General features: G+C 38.2%; 1 protein-coding gene across 1 annotated transcript; it reads right to left on the bottom strand.

Moving 5' to 3' along the window:
- Window positions 1–1,942: 1,942 nt before the first annotated feature.
- CPOX (coproporphyrinogen oxidase) lies at window positions 1,943–16,007 on the bottom strand. Its single transcript, XM_004465933.5, has 7 exons — window positions 15,342–16,007; window positions 13,515–13,658; window positions 12,241–12,351; window positions 10,923–11,064; window positions 8,126–8,344; window positions 5,064–5,168; window positions 1,943–3,287 (listed from the first exon to the last, which is right to left on the bottom strand). Exons 1-7 carry the CDS (start codon window positions 15,859–15,861, stop codon window positions 3,200–3,202), a joined length of 1,329 nt encoding a protein of 442 aa, XP_004465990.1. The 5' UTR covers window positions 15,862–16,007; the 3' UTR covers window positions 1,943–3,199.
- Window positions 16,008–22,413: the final 6,406 nt, after the last annotated feature.

Here is a 22,413-nt window from a genome sequence, read left to right as displayed (position 1 = left end):
TGAAATAAATAATTACATATTCATTAGTGTTATGATAGTATCTTCTAAAAACTGGAATCAACATAAATGTCCATCAATTGGTAAAGGGATAAACAAACTGAGATACAGTCACACTATGTAGCCATAAGACATAGACTACTGATAGATACAGAATGGATATTTTTCAAATGCATTATGGAAAGTGAAAGAAGCAAGATTCAAAAAGTTGCATACTGTATGCTTCCATCTATATGATTTGGGAAAAGGCCTAACTATGGGGATATTAAACAGATCAATGGCTGCCAAGGTTTGGGGATAGAGGGAGAAAAGATTGATTACAAGGGGTAGGAAGGAACTTTTAGAGCTAGAGTTAATAGTCTATATTCTTTTCGAAGCGGTGGTTACATGACTATATATTTGTCAATATTCATAGAACTGCATATCCAAATAGAGTAATTTTTACTGCATGAAATATACCTTGTTAAACCTGACTTTAATTTTAATAAAGGGTTTTGATAGTGAAAAATTGAATTATATGTCCAAAACTAGTCACAGACTAAGTAAATTAGGTAAAATGATATGCTATAAAATCATTATATATTTTGTATTTAATGATTAAATTTTATATATTAAAATATTAAATATATATTTTGATATTAATAGATCTGTACATTATTAGTTTAAAACACCAGTATGGTTAGTATGATGGGTGATGTATATAGTAAACATATCAGGAAAGAAATGTGTTAATAGGAGTTGACTCTTGGTGATGAGATTTTGGTTAATCTTTATTTCTTTTTCTCTTTCTACATCTCACTTCCTTATTGAAAATTTTTCTTTACTTGCATTTCTTTAACAGCAACATGCTAAAGGAAGTGGTGTGATAAATAGGAAGTAATGGTTAGAAATGTGATTAAAAACGTTCTCATCCCTCTTCCTTCCCAGCAGGGATGCATTCCTTAAAACTACTAATATGCATGTGCTACAGCAAAGTTTGGTGTTCAGGCCTTTGGAGGTACACCCCTTAGCCTCAAGTAGACTTAGAATAGATGTTAATAGGAATTTGAAAGAATTCATTCAAAATAACAGTAGAATGATCTATTTTCCAATACTTATACAACTGCTATTTTTTCATCCAGATATAGTGTATTCCATAATAGAAACGCAAGTTTATTGAAGAGTATGAAAAACTGAAATGCACAGAAAAATTTTCGAATTTCATCTTAGCCTGGTGCCCAGCTCCCAAAAGCCTACAACAAACCAAGTAGACTAAAAGATCTAACTACTTTTATTTTAAAAAATAAACTGAAGTATATTTTAACATTTGTTCCTATATTTCTATATTATGCTTAAATGCTTGACATTTAATCAGCTTTACTGAAGTATAATTCACATACAATAAAATTCCCCAATTTTAAGTGTCAAGTTTGATGTTTTGGTAACTGTATACAGTGCTATAACCACCATCCAACCAAGTTATAGAACATTTCCAAAACTTCATAATCTTTTTGCCCTTTCACAGTCCGTTCCCTTCCTCTATCCCCAGCCCCTGGCAACCAGTGATCTGCTTTCTATTGTTAAAGTTCTGCCTATTCTGGGTTTCATATAATGGAGTCATATATAGTACATCCTGCTTTGTGTCTGGCTTCTTTCACTTGGCATAATGCTTTTGATATTCATCCATGTGGTTGTGTTTGTCAATACTTTGTTCCTTTATATTGCTGAGTAGTATTCTAATTCACAGACATACCAGTTTGTTTATCCATTCACCTGCTGATGCATATTTGGATTGGCTCTAATTTTGTATTATTATGAATAAAGCTGCTATGAAAATTGAAGTACAAAACTTGTGTTTTCATTTTTCTTGAGTAAATACCTAAGAATGAGGAACGATGGTTTTAGTACTAACAAATATTATGCCTTCCCCATATCAATTACCCTGACAAAATGAAGAGTGCAAACATTTCTTAGTCATAATAAAATTTATTAGTGGATATGTTATAAAACACTTGAGGAAGTACACTGAGCTATATATATTTTCCAGTCCTAAAAAGCCACTCACAATTACATGCATTGAACATACTCCAGGACAACACTATAGGAGATACTATCCTTAGAAATGTCAATATTTTATAAATAAAATCATACATTCATGCTATTTTATGAATAAAGAAGCCATACATTAGAAATTATGTTGTTTCTCTTAAGAGCAAAGAGTTGCAAAATGTGAAAAAGATCTATTTCAATTAGTTCATCTCATAAAGAAATATTTATAAAATGTCTACATACTAGTTACGTTCACTTTAATTAAAGAAGGAAAATGTTCCCCAATTCATTTCCTAATTTTACAACTTTCCCAGCACTGTTCTTAGTTCAAACTTCTACATAGAAATATCTGGTAGAAACAATTTAAATATCGGATTCCAGGGATATAAGTTTTCACACTCAAAAGTGCAGAGAATCCCAACATTAACAAACTATGGTTTTACAAAATCAAAATTACAACTTAGACATAAGGAATGTCTATATAAGAATAAAATGACTTTAGAGGTTATCACTATAGGTAATCACTGCAGAGATTAAGAAAATTTCAAGTATTCCTAAATATCTATAATTACAAAAATAGGTATTTATCTTACAATATTATGGTCTCTAGAGATATATATAAATACAAAGATTATGATCAAAGAAACTTCAATAATGACAAAGAAAATGTGTACCTTCATTTCACATTGTTTTTTTAAATTACTCTTACATATCAACTTTACTTAATTTAAGAAAAATAAAATGTATCCCATGATAGAGATTTTTGTGGCCAAAGCTAAATCTATTAAAAATACATGAAACAAAAATAACGAGAAGCTTCATAATGCAAATTATTACAATATTTAGATTCCCTTAATGCAATACTTATAAACTCAATGTCATATTTTATAAACTAGTCATATAAAATGACTAAGAGTATAAAGGAATTTGTATATCAACTAATATTGTCTCTATCAGCAATTTGTCATCTCACTACCAGTCACTGACAGGGTCCAACAGAAACAGTGCTCCAAATACATTTTACCAGCTGCACCGGAGGCGAACCCCAGGGTGGAAGAGATGCTGAAGCACCAAGGCACAGCTAACTGTCACACTGTGGCAACAGTGTCAGCTAATGGGATGGGGGACATATGTTCTGTGTTCCCCAAGTCCCAGCAGACCTGCTCTGTCTGCATCAATGCACCCAGTCCCTTGGATGGCGTAGAACTTCCAGAATTTCAGCTTCTTTGGAATTCTCTATGGGTGAATGCATATACTCCCAACTGTGTAGGACAAAAAGAGAAACAAAAAGTAATAATAAAAACAACAGTAAATGACATATAGACCTCTTTAGTTTTATTTTGAAAGTGTCAAAATAAAATTCTAAAAAGAGTAAAAAAATATCTTTGTCTCCACTCTGCCTAATGTGCCTTGCACCCCCTAGGCTCTCAAAAAATATTTACTACTAAAGAAATAACATTGCATAATAATCCTTGTGCATACTTTGGCCAATATTAATAACCCTGAGCCAAAACACTCTTTTCCTGTAGACTAGAGTTTGGTAAAATGTAGAATCTTAGACAATCCATGGGCAAACATTTTTTAGCTTAATATTCATGTATTTATTTAATTGTGTTACTTTCCAATTATGGCTGGTTTTCCTTTTTAAATAAACTTTATTTCATAAAAAATAATTTGGTGTATTATTACAATATTAAATAAATAATACCATGAATAATAAATAAATACAACTAAAATGATTAAGGTGAAGCATAAAATTTGGCAAATACTGGTTTAGACCAGAGTTGGGCAAACTTTTCCTGTGAAGGGCCACATAGTAAATATTTCAGGCTTTGTGGAGCCATCCATGTACATTTCCATAGTCTTTGTGGTTTATTTTTGTAATGTTTTAAAAATGTAAAAAATATTCTTAGATCAAGAGGCATACAAATATAGACTACAGTGAATTTAGATTTGGCTTGCAGGTCTTAAATCTGCAGACCCCTAGTTTAGACTTTAAGAAGCTGAAAGTGGCCTGCCCTCTTAATGCTATTCAATGGATCAAAGGACTGGTTTATAATCAGCCCACATCTGCAGTTTGGGATTTGCGCTATAATTAGAGGCTAGAAGCAATCAGACTACTGAAGACTTAAGAACTCAGCTCTACTTTTTATTCACTTCTCACCTCTAGGATGGCATGAGCACATAATAGTTAATGTGGGTGAGCCAAAGACATGAAATTCTAAGAACACTGGTTAAGCAAGTGCAGAGCCAATGCTCTTCTGAAGGCAGTGACGACTGTAGAGGGTACTGATCTCACAAGGCTAGATGTGGACAGCAGCAGCATGATGAAAGATAGACCTTGGGATGTTATTTAGTAGTCCATGTTTATTTGGATATTTAAGCCCATCAAGAAAAGAAGATTCTAGTTCTTGTAATATAAACCATAATGTATCTATTTTTAAATTTTCTAATCATTTGTATTTTACTTTGGACATCACATTCTCATTATTTTATAGCCAAGAAAGAGAACGGAGGGTCTTATTACCATTAACCTAATGGGACCAACATAAATATATGCGGCTCTAAAACTCCCCACCCAAGTGCAATTAGCCTTTATGGAAGCTCACCAGAGTTGCAGCAAAGCACAGCAAGAAAGCCACATACCTGAAATAATCCTTCATACTTTGAAATAAGCTTAATATCTCATACTGGAGAATAAGACATTTCCCACCAAGAGCAATGATTTCTAATAAAATTCAAAAAGCTAACATATTCAAACAAACTTGTTTTTTCCCATACCTCTTCCCAGAAAATTATCAAGTGAGGAAGCTAATCTGGCCCCCCAGACACCACCCCCAGCCCTATTGCAAAGAAAATTTCTCTCAATTTCTCTCAAATGATTTTCCTTAATTATTTGATCTTGACTTTCCTAAAAATCAGGCAAATCAAGTCTAACTAAATTTTAGGTAAGACATTTGGACTGTTAGCCTTCATATTGTGGAGGTTAGGGAACTGGAGAGTGGAGGAATAACTACCACCATGAATTATCTCCTTACCGGGCAGTTAGAGGTAATGACATCAAGATGCTTTCAATCTTGGATCCTGGAGTGAAGAGGCCAAACTTTGTGCCCCGATCATATACCAGATTAAATTCCACATACCTGTCATAAAGACAGCAAATATTATTAAGGGTTAGCTGAGTAAAATCTGAAGACTAACCTATGATAAATACTTAGAGAGGTGCTTCTCCTCTCTGCCCCGCCACTCCCCAAAAGCGGTCAGAACCAGCACAAAGAGCAGCAGTCTACAGCCAGCTGAGTTTTCTCCATCTGGACAGACAAGAATAAAAGCGTATTTTACCCATCAAACAACAGGATATAGATTCTGCCCCATACAGAACAGTTACAAAGCAAGAAGGTTACGTTTTCAAATAAACAAACAGAATGGACCAAAGTTAAGAACTTTAAGGTATAGCAACAATTAAAGAAAAAGAATTGGCATCCTTCCTCAGGATAGCACAGCTATTTTAAGTCTCATATATCTTATTACAAGTATTCAAAAGTACTTGTAATAAAACAGAAGTACTTATTGTAAGATAGTTTAAAACTTCTGTAACTGAAAAGCCAAGAACAGTTAACAGTATTCTATTAATTACTAATATATTCTATATATTCCCCTTTCTTAAAATATTTAGTAGCATTAATAAGTAGTCATAGGGAAGTGGACTTGGCTCAACTGATAGAGTGTCTGCCTACCATACAGAAGTCCAGGGTTCAAACCCAAGGCCTCCTGGCCTGTGTGGTGAGCTGGCCCACGCATGGCACTGCGGTGTGCAAGAAGTGCTGTGCCAAGCAAGGGTGTCCCCTGTGTAAGGGAGCCCCACACACAAGGAATGCGCCCCGCATTGAGCTGCCCAGTGTGAGAAAAGCAGCGCAGCCTGCCCAGGAGTGGTGCCGCACACACGGAGAGCTGACGCAGCAAGATGATGCAACCAGAAGGGACACAAATTCCCGGTGCCGCTAAGAATACAAGTGGACACAGAAGAACACACAACACCGGGGTGGGGGGGGGGTATAAATAAACTAAATCTTTAAAAAAAAAAAGTAGTCATATATTAATAATTCAGTCTTCCTGAAGATAAATAACAATCACACTAAAAAGGAAGTGTGTGAGTTGTAGTGCTCAGTTTTATTCTTTAGAAATATATCCTCATCAGCTGAAATTTGGTTCAACATATTAGTTTCCCATTACTGCAAGAGTCTGAGCTGGACTCCATCCAGCTTAAAACTCTGCCTGCCTTTGACACTGGGGATACTATGTAAAAAGTTCTATTGTCCCCAATTTCAAAAGGATAATTTCTGCTACCCAGAAAAATTTAGAATTATGCACTAATCTGAAAATTTCACTAAATAGTCCCTCTTTTAGATTATTTCTCAACTCAATCAGAGAATATTCTCTGGTCTAAACTTCCCTCAGAAATTCCCATTTATCTCATTGATTCCTGTCTTTAAACCCACCTTTTCAGAATGCCACCAAACATCCTATACTACTTCAATTTTTAAAAAGCACTTCTTTGTGTGGAAACTAGCCAAAGGTCCTGCAAAAATTTAAATCAACTGCATTGTGGATACCTTCCTGGTCCTCACCACTGATTTCTATGGATTGAATTTTGTGCACTAATAACTATTTAATACCTTCTTCATGACTGTTTCAAAGATGATTTAAGAGAATCTTAACTTCTTTCTTACTAAGACCACAGGAAAGAATTTTAGTCTCTTAACCATACATATATTTTTTAACCCCTGATCTTACCTTTCTTAAACATGATATCTAAGGAATGGCTGTGATTTTCCAGCTTGTATAGATGTACTTAAAGATCTACCTCAAAGAACTTGGTAAGGACTGCACTAAATAGATTTTACAGTGATCACCCTGTACAACCAGTGTTCCTGTCAATTTTTGAAGGAAGATGCCCGTTTCCCTATATGAGCCCTTCTGACTCCCACCAGATCTCATTTAGATCTGATCGTTTAGATCCTTTCATTTACCCTCTCTGAGAAGCCTATAATTTATGGACTTTATTCCCTTTAACTTAATGTTCAAATTTTATCCTATTTCCCTTTCTCAAAATACAACAAAACAAAAATAAGTCAAAGGTATTTAGTTTCTGTTCTCCTATAGATAAGGTGATTATGAGACTGATATTCAAGAGCTGGGGAGATAATGGTAGCAACTGAGTGCAAGAGACTATAGTAAGAATGACAAATAAGAGACTGTAAAGTCAAAGGAGAGCCAGGCTGACAATTGCAAGGGAAACTCATTTTGGTAGGGGAGGGAGGAGAAATCTGCAAAGAACAGAGAAAACAGGATAAACATAGTAGAAGAAAGTGAAGACAGTGCTGATAACCTTAGTGAATAGCTGGGGTTTCCTTAAGTCCCAAAGGTTATAGCCATCTTAAGGACTAGAGATAAGGGTGGCAGAAGAAAGCTCTCTTTAAAAAATAATCACACAGCACAACACAGAATATTAATCTAACACCCACACATCTGGCTAACTCAAAGGGCATTAGACATTCAATGATATACATACACAAATGCCATGTCATCAAATGATGGAGGGAACAATATTGAAAAGTACTATTTCTATGTCTAGGAAGTTTTCCATGTTTAATGGCTTCATCTAATTAGCACTCTTAGAATCTGCCAGTTTTGCATATGAAATCTTGTGCAAAACTAGAACACCACACTTTCCATAAGGTTTTCAATTATCCCTTAGGTATGGTTTCCCCATTAAATTGTCAACTTCCTTTTTGCAGTGTCTGTGTCATGCTAACCTTTGAACCCAACGAAGTGCCTGAACACAAGGGACACATAAGAAATGTTACGTGAGAGAAGGAATGAGAAAAGTATATTTTAGAAGTCATGAAAAAAAAAAAAACAAATGCATTAAGAAATCATTAAAAAAGAAAAATTAATCAACTCTCACTTATCAAACTTCATAAATGGGACCAGAAAGCACAGATAAGCATAAGAGGATAAACACAAAAATCATTTATCTTAGGTTGGGAACACTACTACTTCCCCCACAGTTGTGCAATGAGATATTTATTTCACTCACCGTCCTCTCCGGAGCTGCTGCCACAGCTTCTCCTGGGGAGTGAAAGAGTCACCACAGTGCTTTTTCACAAGTGGAATATAAGCGGGAACCACTGCCTGGGCACAGCTCTGCACAAAGCAAAACACCTCTTCCTTGGATGGAGAGTCAAGATCATCAAAAAATATACCACCAATGCCTCTCCGCTCTCCACGATGGGTTATATGAAAGTAGTCATCACACCTAGAAAATGCAGCAAGGCCAAATCAGTCATCAAAGGAAAGGAAAGAAAAACATAAAAATCAATGTGAAAAATTCCATACTATCCTTGACTAACATTCTCTCTCTCACTTTCTGTCTAACTTTGAAAAAGAAACTAGGACTTTAGGCAGATTTCTTGCAGAATTGCCAATGTAGTAAACGCTTACACTCTTACCTGCAAAGCAACCAGGCAACTTAACATAAAATTATCTAAAGGATAAGGAGCGCAAAGAACTTCAGTGAAAACAGAAATAAAGAGTACAACATTAATAGTGTATTTCTTGAAGCAAGTGATGCTCCCACCCTCAGAAGCATTGCTGCTTTTGCAGGAGGCAGGAGGACAGGTATTCTCTACCAGCAATGATGCCAACCAGGCTTGTGATAGAGCACAAATGCCTGAACTCCCTGGAGTCCATTCTCCATCAAAGCAAGATATGATAAATAATCTATTAGGTCTCCTTTGGCAATAAAATCTTGATGACTCTATAGCATGTATGATTGTGGGAAGGACTGGTAGAAGGAAAAGTTCAGAGAATAAGAGTCTTCAGACATTTTTATGCTACCCATGTGAGCCAGCACATGAAATTATCCCTCTGTTCTTTTTTTTGTTATTCTATTTTTTTTGAAGATACACATATCACAAAAAAAGTTACATTAAAAAATATAAGAGGTTCCTATATACTCCACACCCACCCCACCCCACTCCTCCCACATGAACAACCTCCTTCATCATTGTACATTCATTGCATTTGGTGAATACATTTTGAGGCACTGCTGCACCACATGGATAATAGTTTACATTGTAGTTTACACTCTCCCCCACTCCATTCAATGGGTTATGGCAGGATATATAATGTCCAGCATCTGTCCCTGAAATATCATTTAGGATAACCCCAAGTCCTGAAAATGCCCCCACATCACATCTCTTCTTCCCTCTCCCTGCCCTCAACAACTACCATGGCCACTTTCTCCAGATCAATGCTACAGTTTCTCCCATTACTAGTCACAATAGTTCTGTAGTAGAATACCAGTAAGTCCAATCTAATCCAAATTTTATTCCTCCATCCTGTGGACCCTGGGTTGGTGATGTCTGCTCTGTCTCTAATAAATCGAGACGAGGCTTAGATCCCACTTGGCTGATGGATGTGATTCTCCTGCTTATCCCTCTTTGCTTGAATCTCTCCCTTCTGTTGCCACTAGAGTGGGTTTCCTAAGAAGCCAGTCCCCAAATACTAATGTGTAGAATAGTTTACATCTTAGAAACAGTTCTGTAGATAATCTCTATAGAATAAAAAAGATAAATAGAAAAAGCAGTACAAACAAAAACTTAAATTTAAAAGGTCACCTTCAAAAGAGCCTTGATAGCTTAAACTCAAAAAAAAAAAAAAAAAAAAAAGCCAGCAGATGCAAATCCATAGAACTGATATACTGGCATAGTTCACCTCCTTGTGATTTTTTGGCTTTCCTTTACATGCATATTTTATTGGCATAGTTAATAAAGTATATCCTCAGCATGGTGGTGAAGTTAGCTTTTAACCCATATCATATTTTATATATTATTTTTCTCTTCGTGAGTTACAAAATTCAGAGATTTACTAAACATTTATTTTAAAAAGTTTTTAACTAGCCTACATCTTACTTGTTTTAAGTAGTAATATTTAAAATCAACTCAGTAAGCTAAAATAGTAAACCAAAAAAGGGAATGTCTACCCACCAGTCTTTCCTCCTGGAAGGATACTGGTTTGTGGGAGAGGAAAACACCTGTACCTGACATGCATGCATCCATGGCTAGGTAGTTTTCAGTGGTAATGTTAATTCAAGAGGAGTATATTCAAATATCTTATCTTTTCTGAGGATTTTAAGCTGAAGATTATGCTCTTGCATAAAAATCATCAACAATCCTCATAATTAGCACTATAAACAAAAGAACAAAACAAAACAAAAAAGCCCAAAACAAAAAACAAAAGCCTTGTATATTATTCCTTTTTGAAGAACGCTAATGAACTCCAAGCAAGGTTCAGTACTTTACTCTTATTCTAATCATTTTTTGCCAAGATCCTAAATGGCATCTACCAAACATTTCTGGTCTCCTCACTACTTTTGTTTATTTTTCTATTCAAACATACTTTATTACTAGAATTATCACAAAGTTTTCAATTCCACTTTTTTCCTTTTCCAAAATCTCTGATACCCTGGCATTTCTCTCTAGCAGTTTTTGGACCCTTCCTATACCTTAATACATTCCCAAGGCAACAACAGGACAATAATCCTACTCTGGAATGCCATACATCTCACCCTAGGTTTAAAAAAGTCTCTGAAAGGCATGGAAAGGCTTATATTCTATGATTCTAAATCATTTAGGATCAGAAAAAGATGCTGCTATCCAATACTCCTAAATAAGTAACTCATGGTAAGACTGTTATTATACTTCTTCTGGTAAGCAAAATTCAAACTTCACAAGCTGAAGAAGTTATTTAATGAAATAATAATTGCCTTTGGGACCCAAAGAAGAAATGGAATATAATTTTGGGATTATGGCAAGTTCAATACCCTGACCTACCATTTTTTAAATTTGGGGTAGAGATCTGGGCCATGCTGGTCACAAGCCTCCTTTAGAGTTCTATGAAAATGCACAGCATCCTCTTGGTTCAAGTACGTTGGAGAAAGGTCACATCCACCACCAAACCACCACTGTGTGTTACCTATTAAATCAAAACATACAATTCTGATGAAGATTTTAAGACTTGCATATTTTGGAACATGTTAGCAAACTTAATATCAGCTTAATTTATTAAGCATGAAATGGGTGACAGCCAAAAAATATTAAACTAAGCAATCTCTTTAGCTCTGAATAACGGGCAAGATTTACACAGGAAAGAAGAGGTAGAGACAGAAATGAAGAAAAGGAAGTAGGAAATTAAAAAGTGAAACAGTAGAATGAGGCAAGGAAATGTATGCACAGCAGTGAATGATAAAACAGGTAGACTGGCAGTAAATCTCAACTCTGGCATGTAAAATACCTCCACTAGATCAGATTTAAACAAACTAAATCTCTAGCCTAGGGATTTATGGTTTGTAAAACTTCTTCTCCTGATTCTTATGCTCTCTGAACTAAGAACCACTGCCAAGCCCTCTTTCCCCCTCAGCAAGAGTAAAAACCCACTTGCTGAAGGGGAAAGAGGGCTTGGCAGTGGTTCTTAGTTCAGCAAGAGCAAAAACCCACTTGCTGAGGGAGGCAAAACCATTAGAGAATTACTATTTCATGTCTTAGTTAGGTTTACAGTTGGCCAGTACCAGTTAACAAACATTAAAAGGCAGAACCAAACCGAATGGTTTCAAAGTGAAAATTTAAAACAGGGACTTTAAATGTCATCCCTTGGAAATACCAACAGGTACAGGTGTGGCATTGCACAGGTAGTTTGACATGTGGTAATTCTTGGCCCTGCAGATAGGAAATAGGCTGAAATTAGATGAGCATGAGGCATGAAGTACTGAACCCCATTTTAATTTAGTGATAATGTACTTGTGACTAGCAAAAATATGTATATGGATGATATTTTTCAAAAGCTAGTCCTTTGGGTGTAATGATAAATGTTATTTGCAAAGAATGTTGTGTGTACTTTGAAGCTCAGGTTCATTAAATATTCCTCCTATGTTAGAAGAAATAGGAGAGGTTGGAGTCCAGCCACTACCGATCTCACTTTTCATGTCTAGTGCATAATCCATTCCATCTGCCAAGGAATAAACCTTCATAGCCTGCCTGGAAAACCTAGTAAGATCATATTTATTCTTTCTCTCTTTTAGAACTCATGCCCTCTTACCTGTTTTAAAACATACATTTTGCACAGTTAAAGTTTTTACGCTCCAGAGACACTTACCATCTGCTTCTTCGACTTCAAAGTATCTATAGTTGAAATGGAAGGAAGGAGCATGAGGATTCTTGGGATGGATAACAGAGCTCACACCCATAGCAGAAAATGGCAATTTTCCTGGAAGGTAAAACACCTAATGAACTGGTTTTAATCACCTGGCTTGATACAAATGAACTCCAACATGGATTCTGGATCAACTTTCAAAAGCAAATATTAAATTTGTCTCTTAAAATACAATTTTTAAAAACTAATTACTAGGTACTACAACTCAACAACAAAAAAATAAACAGCCCAATTTAAAAATGGACAGAGGAATTGAATAGATAATTCCAAAGAAGATATACGAATGGTCAAAAATCACATGAAAAGACTAATGCACAACCTCATTAGTCATTAGGGAAATGCAAATCAAAACTACAATGATACCATCTCATACCCACTAGAATGTCTATGACAATAGAAAACGAAAACTGAAAGTAAGTGTTGGTGAAAATATTGAGAAATCAAAGCTAGTATATTGCAGTGAGAAATATAAAATGGTGCAATGGCTATGGAGAACAGTTTGGCAGTTCCTCAAAAATTTAAACACAGAACTACCATTTGATTAGCAATTCCACTCATAATTATATCCCAAGAGAAATGAAAACAGGGGCTCAAATAGATACTTATATACCAATGTTCATAGCACCATTATTCACAATACTCAAAAAGCAGAAACAACCCAAGTGTCCATCAACAGATGAATGAACAAAATGTGGTATATACATTAATGGATTATTCAGCCACAACAAGGAATGAGGTTCTGATACATGCTACAGTATAATGAAAACATTATATTACACGAAACAAATCAAATACAAAGGACAAATGTTATATAATTCTATTTATATGAAATATTTAGACTAGGCAAATTAATAGCAACAGAAAGTAGATTAGAGGTTACTAGAGGTTAGGAGGAGGGATAATAGGGAGTTATTGATTAATGGGTACAGAGTTTCTTTGGGTTAATGAAAAACCTTGGAAACAAGGTAGTGGTGATAGTTGTGCAACATTGCAACTATTATTAATGCCAATGAATTATACACTTAAAAATGGTTAAAATGGAAAATTTTATGTTTTTTATATATATATAACCACAATAAAAAAGTAATTACTAACATACTGGCCTGGCATATGTATCCAAATGGCTGTTTCCAGAAGCAATATTTATTTTATAAACAAAACTTGTAAGGATAAGTTTTGGTATGCTTAATAAAGGCTCTTAAGATTTTCTGATTTACCATCTTTAGTCTTCAGAATTTTTCCTCTACTTCTCATTTGTTTTACTGCTTCCTCAGGAAGATATCCATGAACAACAGAAACACTCACGCCAGCCTTTTCAAAAATATGTCCATCTTGAAGCACACAGCTGATGCCACCACCTCCTGTTTATATAAATTTAAAATAGGGAGGGAATGTAAGGGTATTTGCAAAATTGAAACCACTTTTGCATGAAGGCAGATTAGGGATTATTTTGAATGAAGGGTTAGGAATTATCTTCCTCCTCTAACTTCCAACCTTCCAAAGTTGGTATAGTTATAGTTCTTAAATACAATAAAGTTAGATAACTAGTTTAACTTTATATAACATTAATAATATTAGGCAAATAATTCTGTCGCCTCACCTCTCTAAACTGGACATTTCTTCTACATTCATATGACATTATCTTTGAAAAAATCATGGGAATAATCTCCCATCAAATACTACTGTTCAGAATGATAGCCCACAAGTTATGATATATGAAAGAATGCTAAGACTAAAAACATGAATGGATATATTTGAATGGTATTCCCCTTTTACTGAATTTAAGAATTCTATATTTATTCTATTCTATTTTATTTTTTTGCTTAGTGTGCTGTTCGCTGTTTAATTTTGTTTACAAGCAATTAAAAAATAGTGATATTGGAACACTTAAGAGATTTCAGAATCTTTAAACTGAGTGAGATGATACTATTTAGATATATAAGCTATTCTATTAGTAGGCATGAGGATTCATACATGGTTTCTTTTTTCTCTAAGAACTTAGAGAACTGGATGGGACATAAGATGAGCCAGCACAACCTTTATAGATTCTGAGGCTCAGACACGCAGAACATCTTATCCAAGATTACAGGCCTGGCAAGTGACCCAAACAACTCATCTCAGTGCTTTCTGTGCATCAGACAATATTCTAAGCACTTTACATGTATTTGTCTCATTTAATCTTCACAATACCCCTATATATTTACTTTATTTCATTTCACAGATGAGGAAACAGTGGCACAAAATGGCCAAGTAACTTCCCAAGTTCACACAGTTAGTCTGGTACTTGGGGCTGTGTCCTAGTTGAGTGGTCTTCATATGAAAACATTACAAGATTAGACAATACTATGAAAACCAGATTTAACTCCATTTAATACACGTGTGGCAGAATCACAGCTCAAGAAGGGGAGAAGTTGCTGTAGTATTTCCAGCTACAAAACCCAGGAACCCTTCAAGATTATGACCAAAATGTGGAGTTTCATTGTAAAGGCAATAGCATGGTCATGAACATATGTGATTCTCTGAGAATTGGGTTTTAATACTGAAGTATTTTGGCACTGGCAGAGAAGCATTTGGAAATGCGAAGGGTGCATTTGGTAGAAATACTGGCAAACCAACAAAATATTCCTTGTGCAAGAGAAAAAAGTAGTGGAGAGATACTGCCACAATGACACCCTCAGCTAGGGGAGTCGGACTGACAGGTGGTATGGAGGAGTGAAATTCCTTTTTCCATTCCGGTAAAAGAAAGGGTAGAGGCACCTTGGGATCAGATGAAATGTAGGGAAATCTATGCTCAGAAACAAACTTTGGCTATCCACCCTTGTCAGCTGCCAAGTTATCGCTAAGATTTCTATGAAAAAAGCCGTTACAGAATTGTAAATGTCAGGTACTAGTGACAGCAGATATAGGTCCACACTTGCTAGAAGTGTAGTTGATGACTCCTTCAATGACAAAAGTTTTAACGGTATCCCTGCAAACCAAGAGGACCTCTGCGGGTCAGTCCTCCACCTCTTCCTCCACCTCCCGCTGGGCGCCAACTTCCTCACCTTCCTTCCTCTCCCACCGGTCCACGGAGAAGCTGGCGCCCCCGTCCACCTGTGCCAGTGCCTGGCACACCTGGGCCTGAGTCTCCATGATCAGCAGTTCCATCTTTGTCTTCATGTCGTCCGGCCTCCGCCGCAGCTCGCGCAGGTCGGTCACAGGCGAGGCCATGAAGCAGCTGCAGCGGCGGGCCAGCGCGTCCTCCTCTTCCGGCCTCCCGGCCTGGCGACTCTGCGCCCCGCTGCTCTTGGGCACCATCTCCGCCCGCTTTACGTGCCCGAAAGCGGCGGCGGCCAGCCCCGCCAGCCCCGCCAGCCCCGCCGCCAGCCCGGCTCCCATCCAGGGACCACTTCCCGCCGCCGAGCCACGCCCCAGCCCGCGGCTCTGCACCGTGCCCGCCGTACCAGGTGGCCGGCAGATGGGCCCGGCTGCGAAGCGCTGGGACCAAGGGCGCAGCTCTCCGCAACCCCCGCGCGCCGCGCGCCAGCAGAGACCCATGCTCATTCTGCACAGGCGCAAGGCCATGCTCCCCACGTTGTCAACCTGGAAAATGCCCGCGTCCCCGTTATCAGCCCTGTGGATCCCGGGACTACCGAGCCGGCGAGCCGCGCAGCAACAGAGAACCTTGAGAGAAGCGCGACTACCGGATCCGCCCGCCTGGCGGGAGGCGAGGAATGCTGGGAGCCGTAGTCCCGGCCCTATCGCCGCCCGCCGGCCGCGCCGGCCGCGCCTCGGAGATAAAGAACCCTCCGCGCGCGGGTGGGTTGGGAGGTAGGGAAGAGAGCTAGGGCGTGGAGGATGCAGGAGGGCTGTGGAAGCAAAAAGGAGATAAAAGAGGTTCTCTTGTCACGTACAACCTCGCATCTTCCGTTTAAACAACCACAGGGAGAAGTACAGCTGGAAGGTCGAGGACGCTCCCGGGCAAAAACATGGTCTGACTTAGATTTTCAGCCGAGTTTCCAGAATACGGATCCTTGTTCCCTCCGGCCCTGGCCCAAGCCCCTAAGAGTTTATAGACCTAGGTAGTAGTCGAGGGGTGGGGGGTGGAGAAGGGGGCGGGGCCTGGGAACTCCTCCCCTAAGGGCGAGGTTCTAAGTGGAGTAAAGTTATTAAAGGACTCCTAAGAGAATCCTAGGAAAAGGTGTTCTGGGATCGAGTTCCGCATCACAGTTCTTTTCCTAAAATCTTCCCAGGTCTTGCTCCTCCAGTACCCACTTGATTGTGCTAGAAATAGGAAAAACAAAACGACTGACTGTCACTACTTAGGGTTAAAATCCTGACCTGATGTATCTGGGTGATTGAGAAATAAAAGGTTCAAAAATCTTTATCCTACAGTTGTGGGGCGTTGCCAAATATTTCACACGTTTCATTCTCTGGACAACTCCTGTGAGCTAAACAGGGCAGATATCTACATTCCCTCATCCTCTTTCTTTTCTCTCCACCAACGCACACACGTTAAAGAAATGAAGAAACCAACATTTGACACTCAGGTGGTTTTTTTTTTTCTTGCAGTCATCACACAGTCCGTGGTACCTGCAAATAAAAGTATAAGAACAATTGGACTAATTGGACTAATTTGTTCTTTACGTCTCCAGGATGGTTTTAGTTTCTAGTAATAGATAATAATTTGTCTTTTTTTCTTAGTGGCTGGATGCATGACAGAACTTCTAGGGCTATTAGCCTGGCAAGTTCTTTTTTTCTTAGTGGCTGCATGCAGTGACAGAACTTCTAGGGCTATTGACCTGGCAATTTGTTCAAACCAGTGTATTTTATTCATCCACAACTGCATCTGGCAATTCTCAAACTGGGGACACAATTATTTTTAACTAGATGGGCAAGACTGCCCAAGCCTAGGAGCTAAGACTCAATGGAAGGTAAAGGGGATTTAGAAGGGAATAAACTACTCTGGGAAAAGAAAATCCACTGGCTCAGCGATAGTGTAGCTAAGGGGAGGCTGAGTTGGCCAGGAAAGGAAAGATAAGAATTATCACACAAGTCGGGGTTGTTTGCCTCTTATGGATGCCTGTGATGGGGCTTGACTGAGCCTGGCTTTGATGATAAATGAACCTTATTAATGAAAAGGAACACTTCTGTCCCCATCGTTAGCCTCTCCAAGCACTGGGTCTTCTTTCTTCCCTCTTCTGGTTCCCAGGGTCTCCCGTATCTTCAGCCCTATTTAGTCATACTTAGGAAAAACCTTAACAGCCTGGTTAATGTGAATTTCAATCCTTTTTCTGGGGGTTCAAATTATCTCCAAGGGGAATAGTTGTATTTAAGTCTTACTTGTCAATGTGCAATAAAAGGTGTCCCCTCTTCAAGCAATTTCAAACAACAGAAAGCTAGCCCAGAAAATATTTATTTAGGCAAAATAAGGTATAAAACATATGGTGTAAAGTATGCGTTCCTAACATTTTTTTTTCAGCTCAGTTTCTTTCACTGCTTTATAACTTTAACTTCCCCAAAATTCTACAGTCAAAAAATTCTGAATATTCTTATACAAATTCACTCTGATAGGCTTTTTCAGCTTCTACATGCTTCTCCCAATCTTTATCAGCTTCATTCTTCCTCCTTCACCCAAATTGTGTTGAACATCACTGACTTAGGCTTGCTGTGGTATATTACCCTGACCTTTTCTGGAGAGAATTTAAAGGGCCTCTGACTTCTCTCTAGAAGTTTTACTGTTTTCTAACACACAAACACATTCACACATAATTCCTACTAGCTTTACTAAATTAAACTATTTTCACCAAATCCCGAATTTTGAAAGCCAAACTTAAGAAATGTATTTTATTTTATTTATTTTTGTCTTTATTTTCTTGAAATTGCATTCAAAAAATGAGGTCCCCATATACCCCCCCACCCCCTCACCCCACTCCTCCCCCATAACAACAATCTCCTCCATCATCATGAGACATTCATTGCATTTAGTGAATACATCTCCGAGCACCGCTGCACCTCATGGTCAATGGTTCACATCATAGTTCACACTCTCCCACATTATACCCAATGGGCCATGGGAGGACATACAATGTCCGGTAACTATCCCTGCAGGACCACCCAGGACAACTCCAAGTCCTGAAAACGCCCCCACATCTCATCTCTTCCTCCCATTCCCTACCCCCACCAGTCACCATGGCCACTTTCTCCACACCAATGCCACATTTTCTTCGATTACTAATCACAATAGTTCATGAATAGAATATCAGTAAGTCCACTCTAATCTATACTCTATTCCTCCATCCTGGGGACCTTGGAATGGTTGTGTCCACTCCACTTCATATCAAGAGGAGCCTTAGATTCCATATGGATGCTGGATGCAATCCTCCTGCTTTCAGCTGTAGGCACTCTTGGCTCCTTGGTGTGGTGGTTGATCTTCTTCACCTCCATGTTAGCTGAGTGGGGTAAGTCCCATAAACCAGAGTGTAGGAGCTGAAGTCTGTTGAGGCTCAGGGCCTGGCTATCACATGGTCAGTCCAGAGATTCAGGTTCCCTGGGTATATATTAAACCCCAGCACCAACTACAGGTCTGGTAAAATAACAGGAGAGGCTTGTGAACAAAGATCACATCTGTGTCCAGCTCCATCACACAAAAACACAAACTCCAAAGTAGGGCCAACTGACATGGCACTGAACTCCATCTGCCATGACCATAGACCCTGTGGGTCTCTGTAGCCCTCAGAAGAACCAATACCCAGGGTTGTATCTACTTTATCTGTCTTTGGGACTCTGCTCAGGTGTGCATAAGGGCAACCCATCTGATAACCTCCTGGCTCTTTTTGGAGATTCATAGCCATATAAACTCATTTGTCCTTTCCATTTCCCCCTTTGATTCAGGTCAAAAAGCATTTCTAACTCCTGGTATTATATTAGACTGAGATATTCTGCTGGTCCTAGTTGATCCTTTCATTCAAGGTCATTTTCTAGTTACATCATCAGCTGGTACTTGTTAGTAATCCCTCGGTGCCAGGGAGGTTCATCCCTGGGAGTCATGTCACATGCTGGGAGGAAGACAACACTAGAAATGTGTTTTAAAAGTGACTCTGTTCTCTTACTTTCCAATAGGTACAGAAACCCAAATTGAATATTACCAATGTATTTCCAAACAAATGTGTTTGCCTTGGCATGTACATTCAGTTTATCAGAGACTATAATGAGGGTGGGGTTTGGGTGGTGGTAGTGAGATTAGCAAAGAAATGGAATCTTTTGAGATTTTTACTCTATTTTTGTCCTGGAATTAGTATTTTAAATTTTCAGTCTTCATAGAGCCAAAAGCTTAACTAAATCATCAAAATTAATTCGTTCTTTTTTTTATTTATTACAGTGAAAATATAGGGGATTCCCATTCCCATATACCCAACCCCTTCCCCCTACACATTCTTTCACCATTAACAACATCTTTCATTAGTGTGATACATTTGTTATATTGATGAACATGTACTGAAGCATTGCTACTGTCCATGGTCTATGGTTTGCATTCTGGTTTACCCCTTGCACTGCACAATTTTATTGGTTTTGACAAATGTATAATGGCCTGTATCCATCACTGCAATGCCATGCAGAACAATTCCAATATCCCAGAAATGCCCCATGTTACAACTTTCTTCCCTCTGTCTCCCTCTAGTAACTCTGGAGACCACTGCCTTTACATCAGTGCTACAAGTTCTTCCATTACTAGAATAATAAGTTCACTTTAGATCATAGTTGCATTCCCCCCTTATGTTTGTTCATTTCTCAATCTTGAGGATTTGGGAGTGGTGATGCCCACTCTGCTTCTGATTGAGAGGGTTCTTAGATCCCGTGGGGCAGATGGATGGAATTGTCTTGCTTGCTGTTGTAGATACTCTTTGTTTTTTTTTTTTGGATAGGCATTGTCCATCATCCTTTTGTTAGTTGTCCTGGGTGAGTCTGATGAACTGGAGAGTAGGTGTTGGCTGCAACTCTGCTGAGATTCGGGGCTCAACCAGCATAGGAACAGCCATAAGATTTAAGTCTCTGGGACATATGTTTAATGGGTATAGTGTTAATTATAGATTTCAATAAAAGGGGAAGAAGAACCATGTGTAGGAAAAGTATTAGCAACCAAGTCTGATATATTGGAAAGGTTATCGTATATTCCAAGGTAAAGTCCACTGACAGTAAAGTACTGAATTCCTGGGATTTTCTGCCCTGCCTATTGTGTCTAGATATCTCTAGAGCCCTCAGGAGCACCCCTGCATGAGGCATTATTTTCTGTGGCAGTCAATGAGATCTTCCCAAGATGTACATAAGCGTAATCTCTAGGATGACCTCCAGACTCATTCTGAAATTTCTTAGTCATAAAAACTCATTTGTATTTACTATTTCCCCCTTTGGGTTAGGTCTTTTTCCAGATGCATTGCTAGTTAGCACTTGGTAATAATCCTTCGGTGCCAGGAATGCTTATCCCCAGGAGTCATATCCCACGTCCATATATATATATTGAACATGCTGAGTTTGCAAAGTAATTTGGTGTTGCTATCTCACTTTTTCCTTAACTGAAGTAATTTTAAAATTAGTTTTTTACAGAGGTATAGATACTACCCAAGTATTCTAGAAATATTTTATAAAAGGGACAGACTCACCTGGCCCATGCTTTTAGCCCTTTCCCTTTGCCTTTAACCTCTCCAAAATCTTTCCTACTATAATATGAATGTAATGTCCAGAGTTGCAGCAGCCATTTTGTGACAAAAATAATGAAAATCACATGATAAAGTTTTCAGAGCAGTGAGATGGAAGCATCCTAAATCCTGATGATATCCTTGAGCAGATGCACCAGCCCTGAGTTGCATATATTAAGGCTTTATTAGTATATGAAAAAAAATAATTTAAGGTACTGTTTATCTGGTTTTATGTGTTTACAGTTTAACTCTTTCTAATATAGACTCTAATTTTCCACCTTGGGTCAGATGAACACTCTGGAACAGATTATTGATGACCAGGGGTTGTAAGTGTGATCACATAAGAACATGTTCCCACTATAATTAATGTTCAGGGGCTGGTGAGTATGTGGGATGTCATTTCTAGAGAAAGGGAAATGGAACAATATCATAGATGCCCACTATAGGGATACATTTTAAAGATGATTCCAGAGTATTAGGTCTGGGTACCTAAGATTAACAAAAATAAGGAAGTCAAAAAGAAAAATGAACAAGTTGAGAGAAGGAGTTTATAGAGGAGATAGGAAGTAATCAGTTTGACCTAGACAGTTATCAAAAGGGAGGTTTCCACCAGTTTAGAGGAAGTTCTCCTGCTGTTCCATTTGCCCAGATGCAGAGTATCCTGACCACCCCACCCTACCCTTTTAGAGTAGAGTTCTCTCAATATCTGTTAAGGGAGGCTTAAGAGTATCATGAGATAACCAACAGGGTGGGTCATTTGGGAAGGTGTTGGGAAGTTGGGGACAAAGTGTTGGGCTATATGCAGGTGTTCCTTCAGCTAGGTCGTCAAGAAACAATAATTATTGGGCTACTGTGAAGTAGTCCTCATCAGACAGTAGTAAGAAAGACATCTAGCATTGCTCCTGGGTACCTGCTCCCATCATGGTTTCATGGCACTTTATATCAGTGGAACTTGCTCAAAAAATCCTAAGCTCCTTCCAGTCACATCATGAGGAGTTCATCTAGTCTAAGGGACTGGAAAACTCTCTTGGAAAATACATGTTGAAAATCTTTTACCTTAAACTCATGTCAATATATGTTTAAACTTAGAAATATAGAATCTCTTCCTTTTGTTCTGCTTGTCTATTTTTAATGAGTCTTTCTCCCATATCTAACTGTTTGGCTTGGAGCCAGGACCAATCCGTTGAAGTGTTGAAGTTGAATGAATGCAGAGGGAGAAAGAAGCACATTTGAAATACACTCCTACTGCAGACACATTGAACTTAAGATGATGTTTGGCTGTACAAATTAAAATACAGGACCAGATGGGTGTAGAATCTAGAAGTAGAATGAAGAGCGCACCCAGGAGAACTTCACCTCAAAAGTGCTGAATAGAAGACAATGGAAATTCTGAAGTCAGTGGCTGCTTTAGAGATGAGAGATTTAGAAAATGTGATAAGGT

This window comes from Dasypus novemcinctus, chromosome 4 (assembly GCF_030445035.2).
Source record: "Dasypus novemcinctus isolate mDasNov1 chromosome 4, mDasNov1.1.hap2, whole genome shotgun sequence".
NCBI lineage: Eukaryota > Metazoa > Chordata > Mammalia > Cingulata > Dasypodidae > Dasypus > Dasypus novemcinctus.
This window is presented reverse-complemented; position numbering and strand designations above follow the sequence as displayed.

Bases quoted from the DNA above. Each gene is read 5' to 3' on its own strand.
- CPOX (XM_004465933.5), bottom strand. From the start codon at position 15,861: ATGGCCTTGCGCCTGTGCAGAATGAGCATGGGTCTCTGCTGGCGCGCG. The intron at 11,065-12,240 runs GTAAGTGTCTCT...TTGATTTAATAG, and splicing joins TGAAGTCGAAGAAGCAGATG to GTAACACACAGTGGTGGTTT. The intron at 5,169-8,125 runs GTGAGTGAAATA...TCTTTATGACAG, and splicing joins CAGCAGCTCCGGAGAGGACG to GTATGTGGAATTTAATCTGG.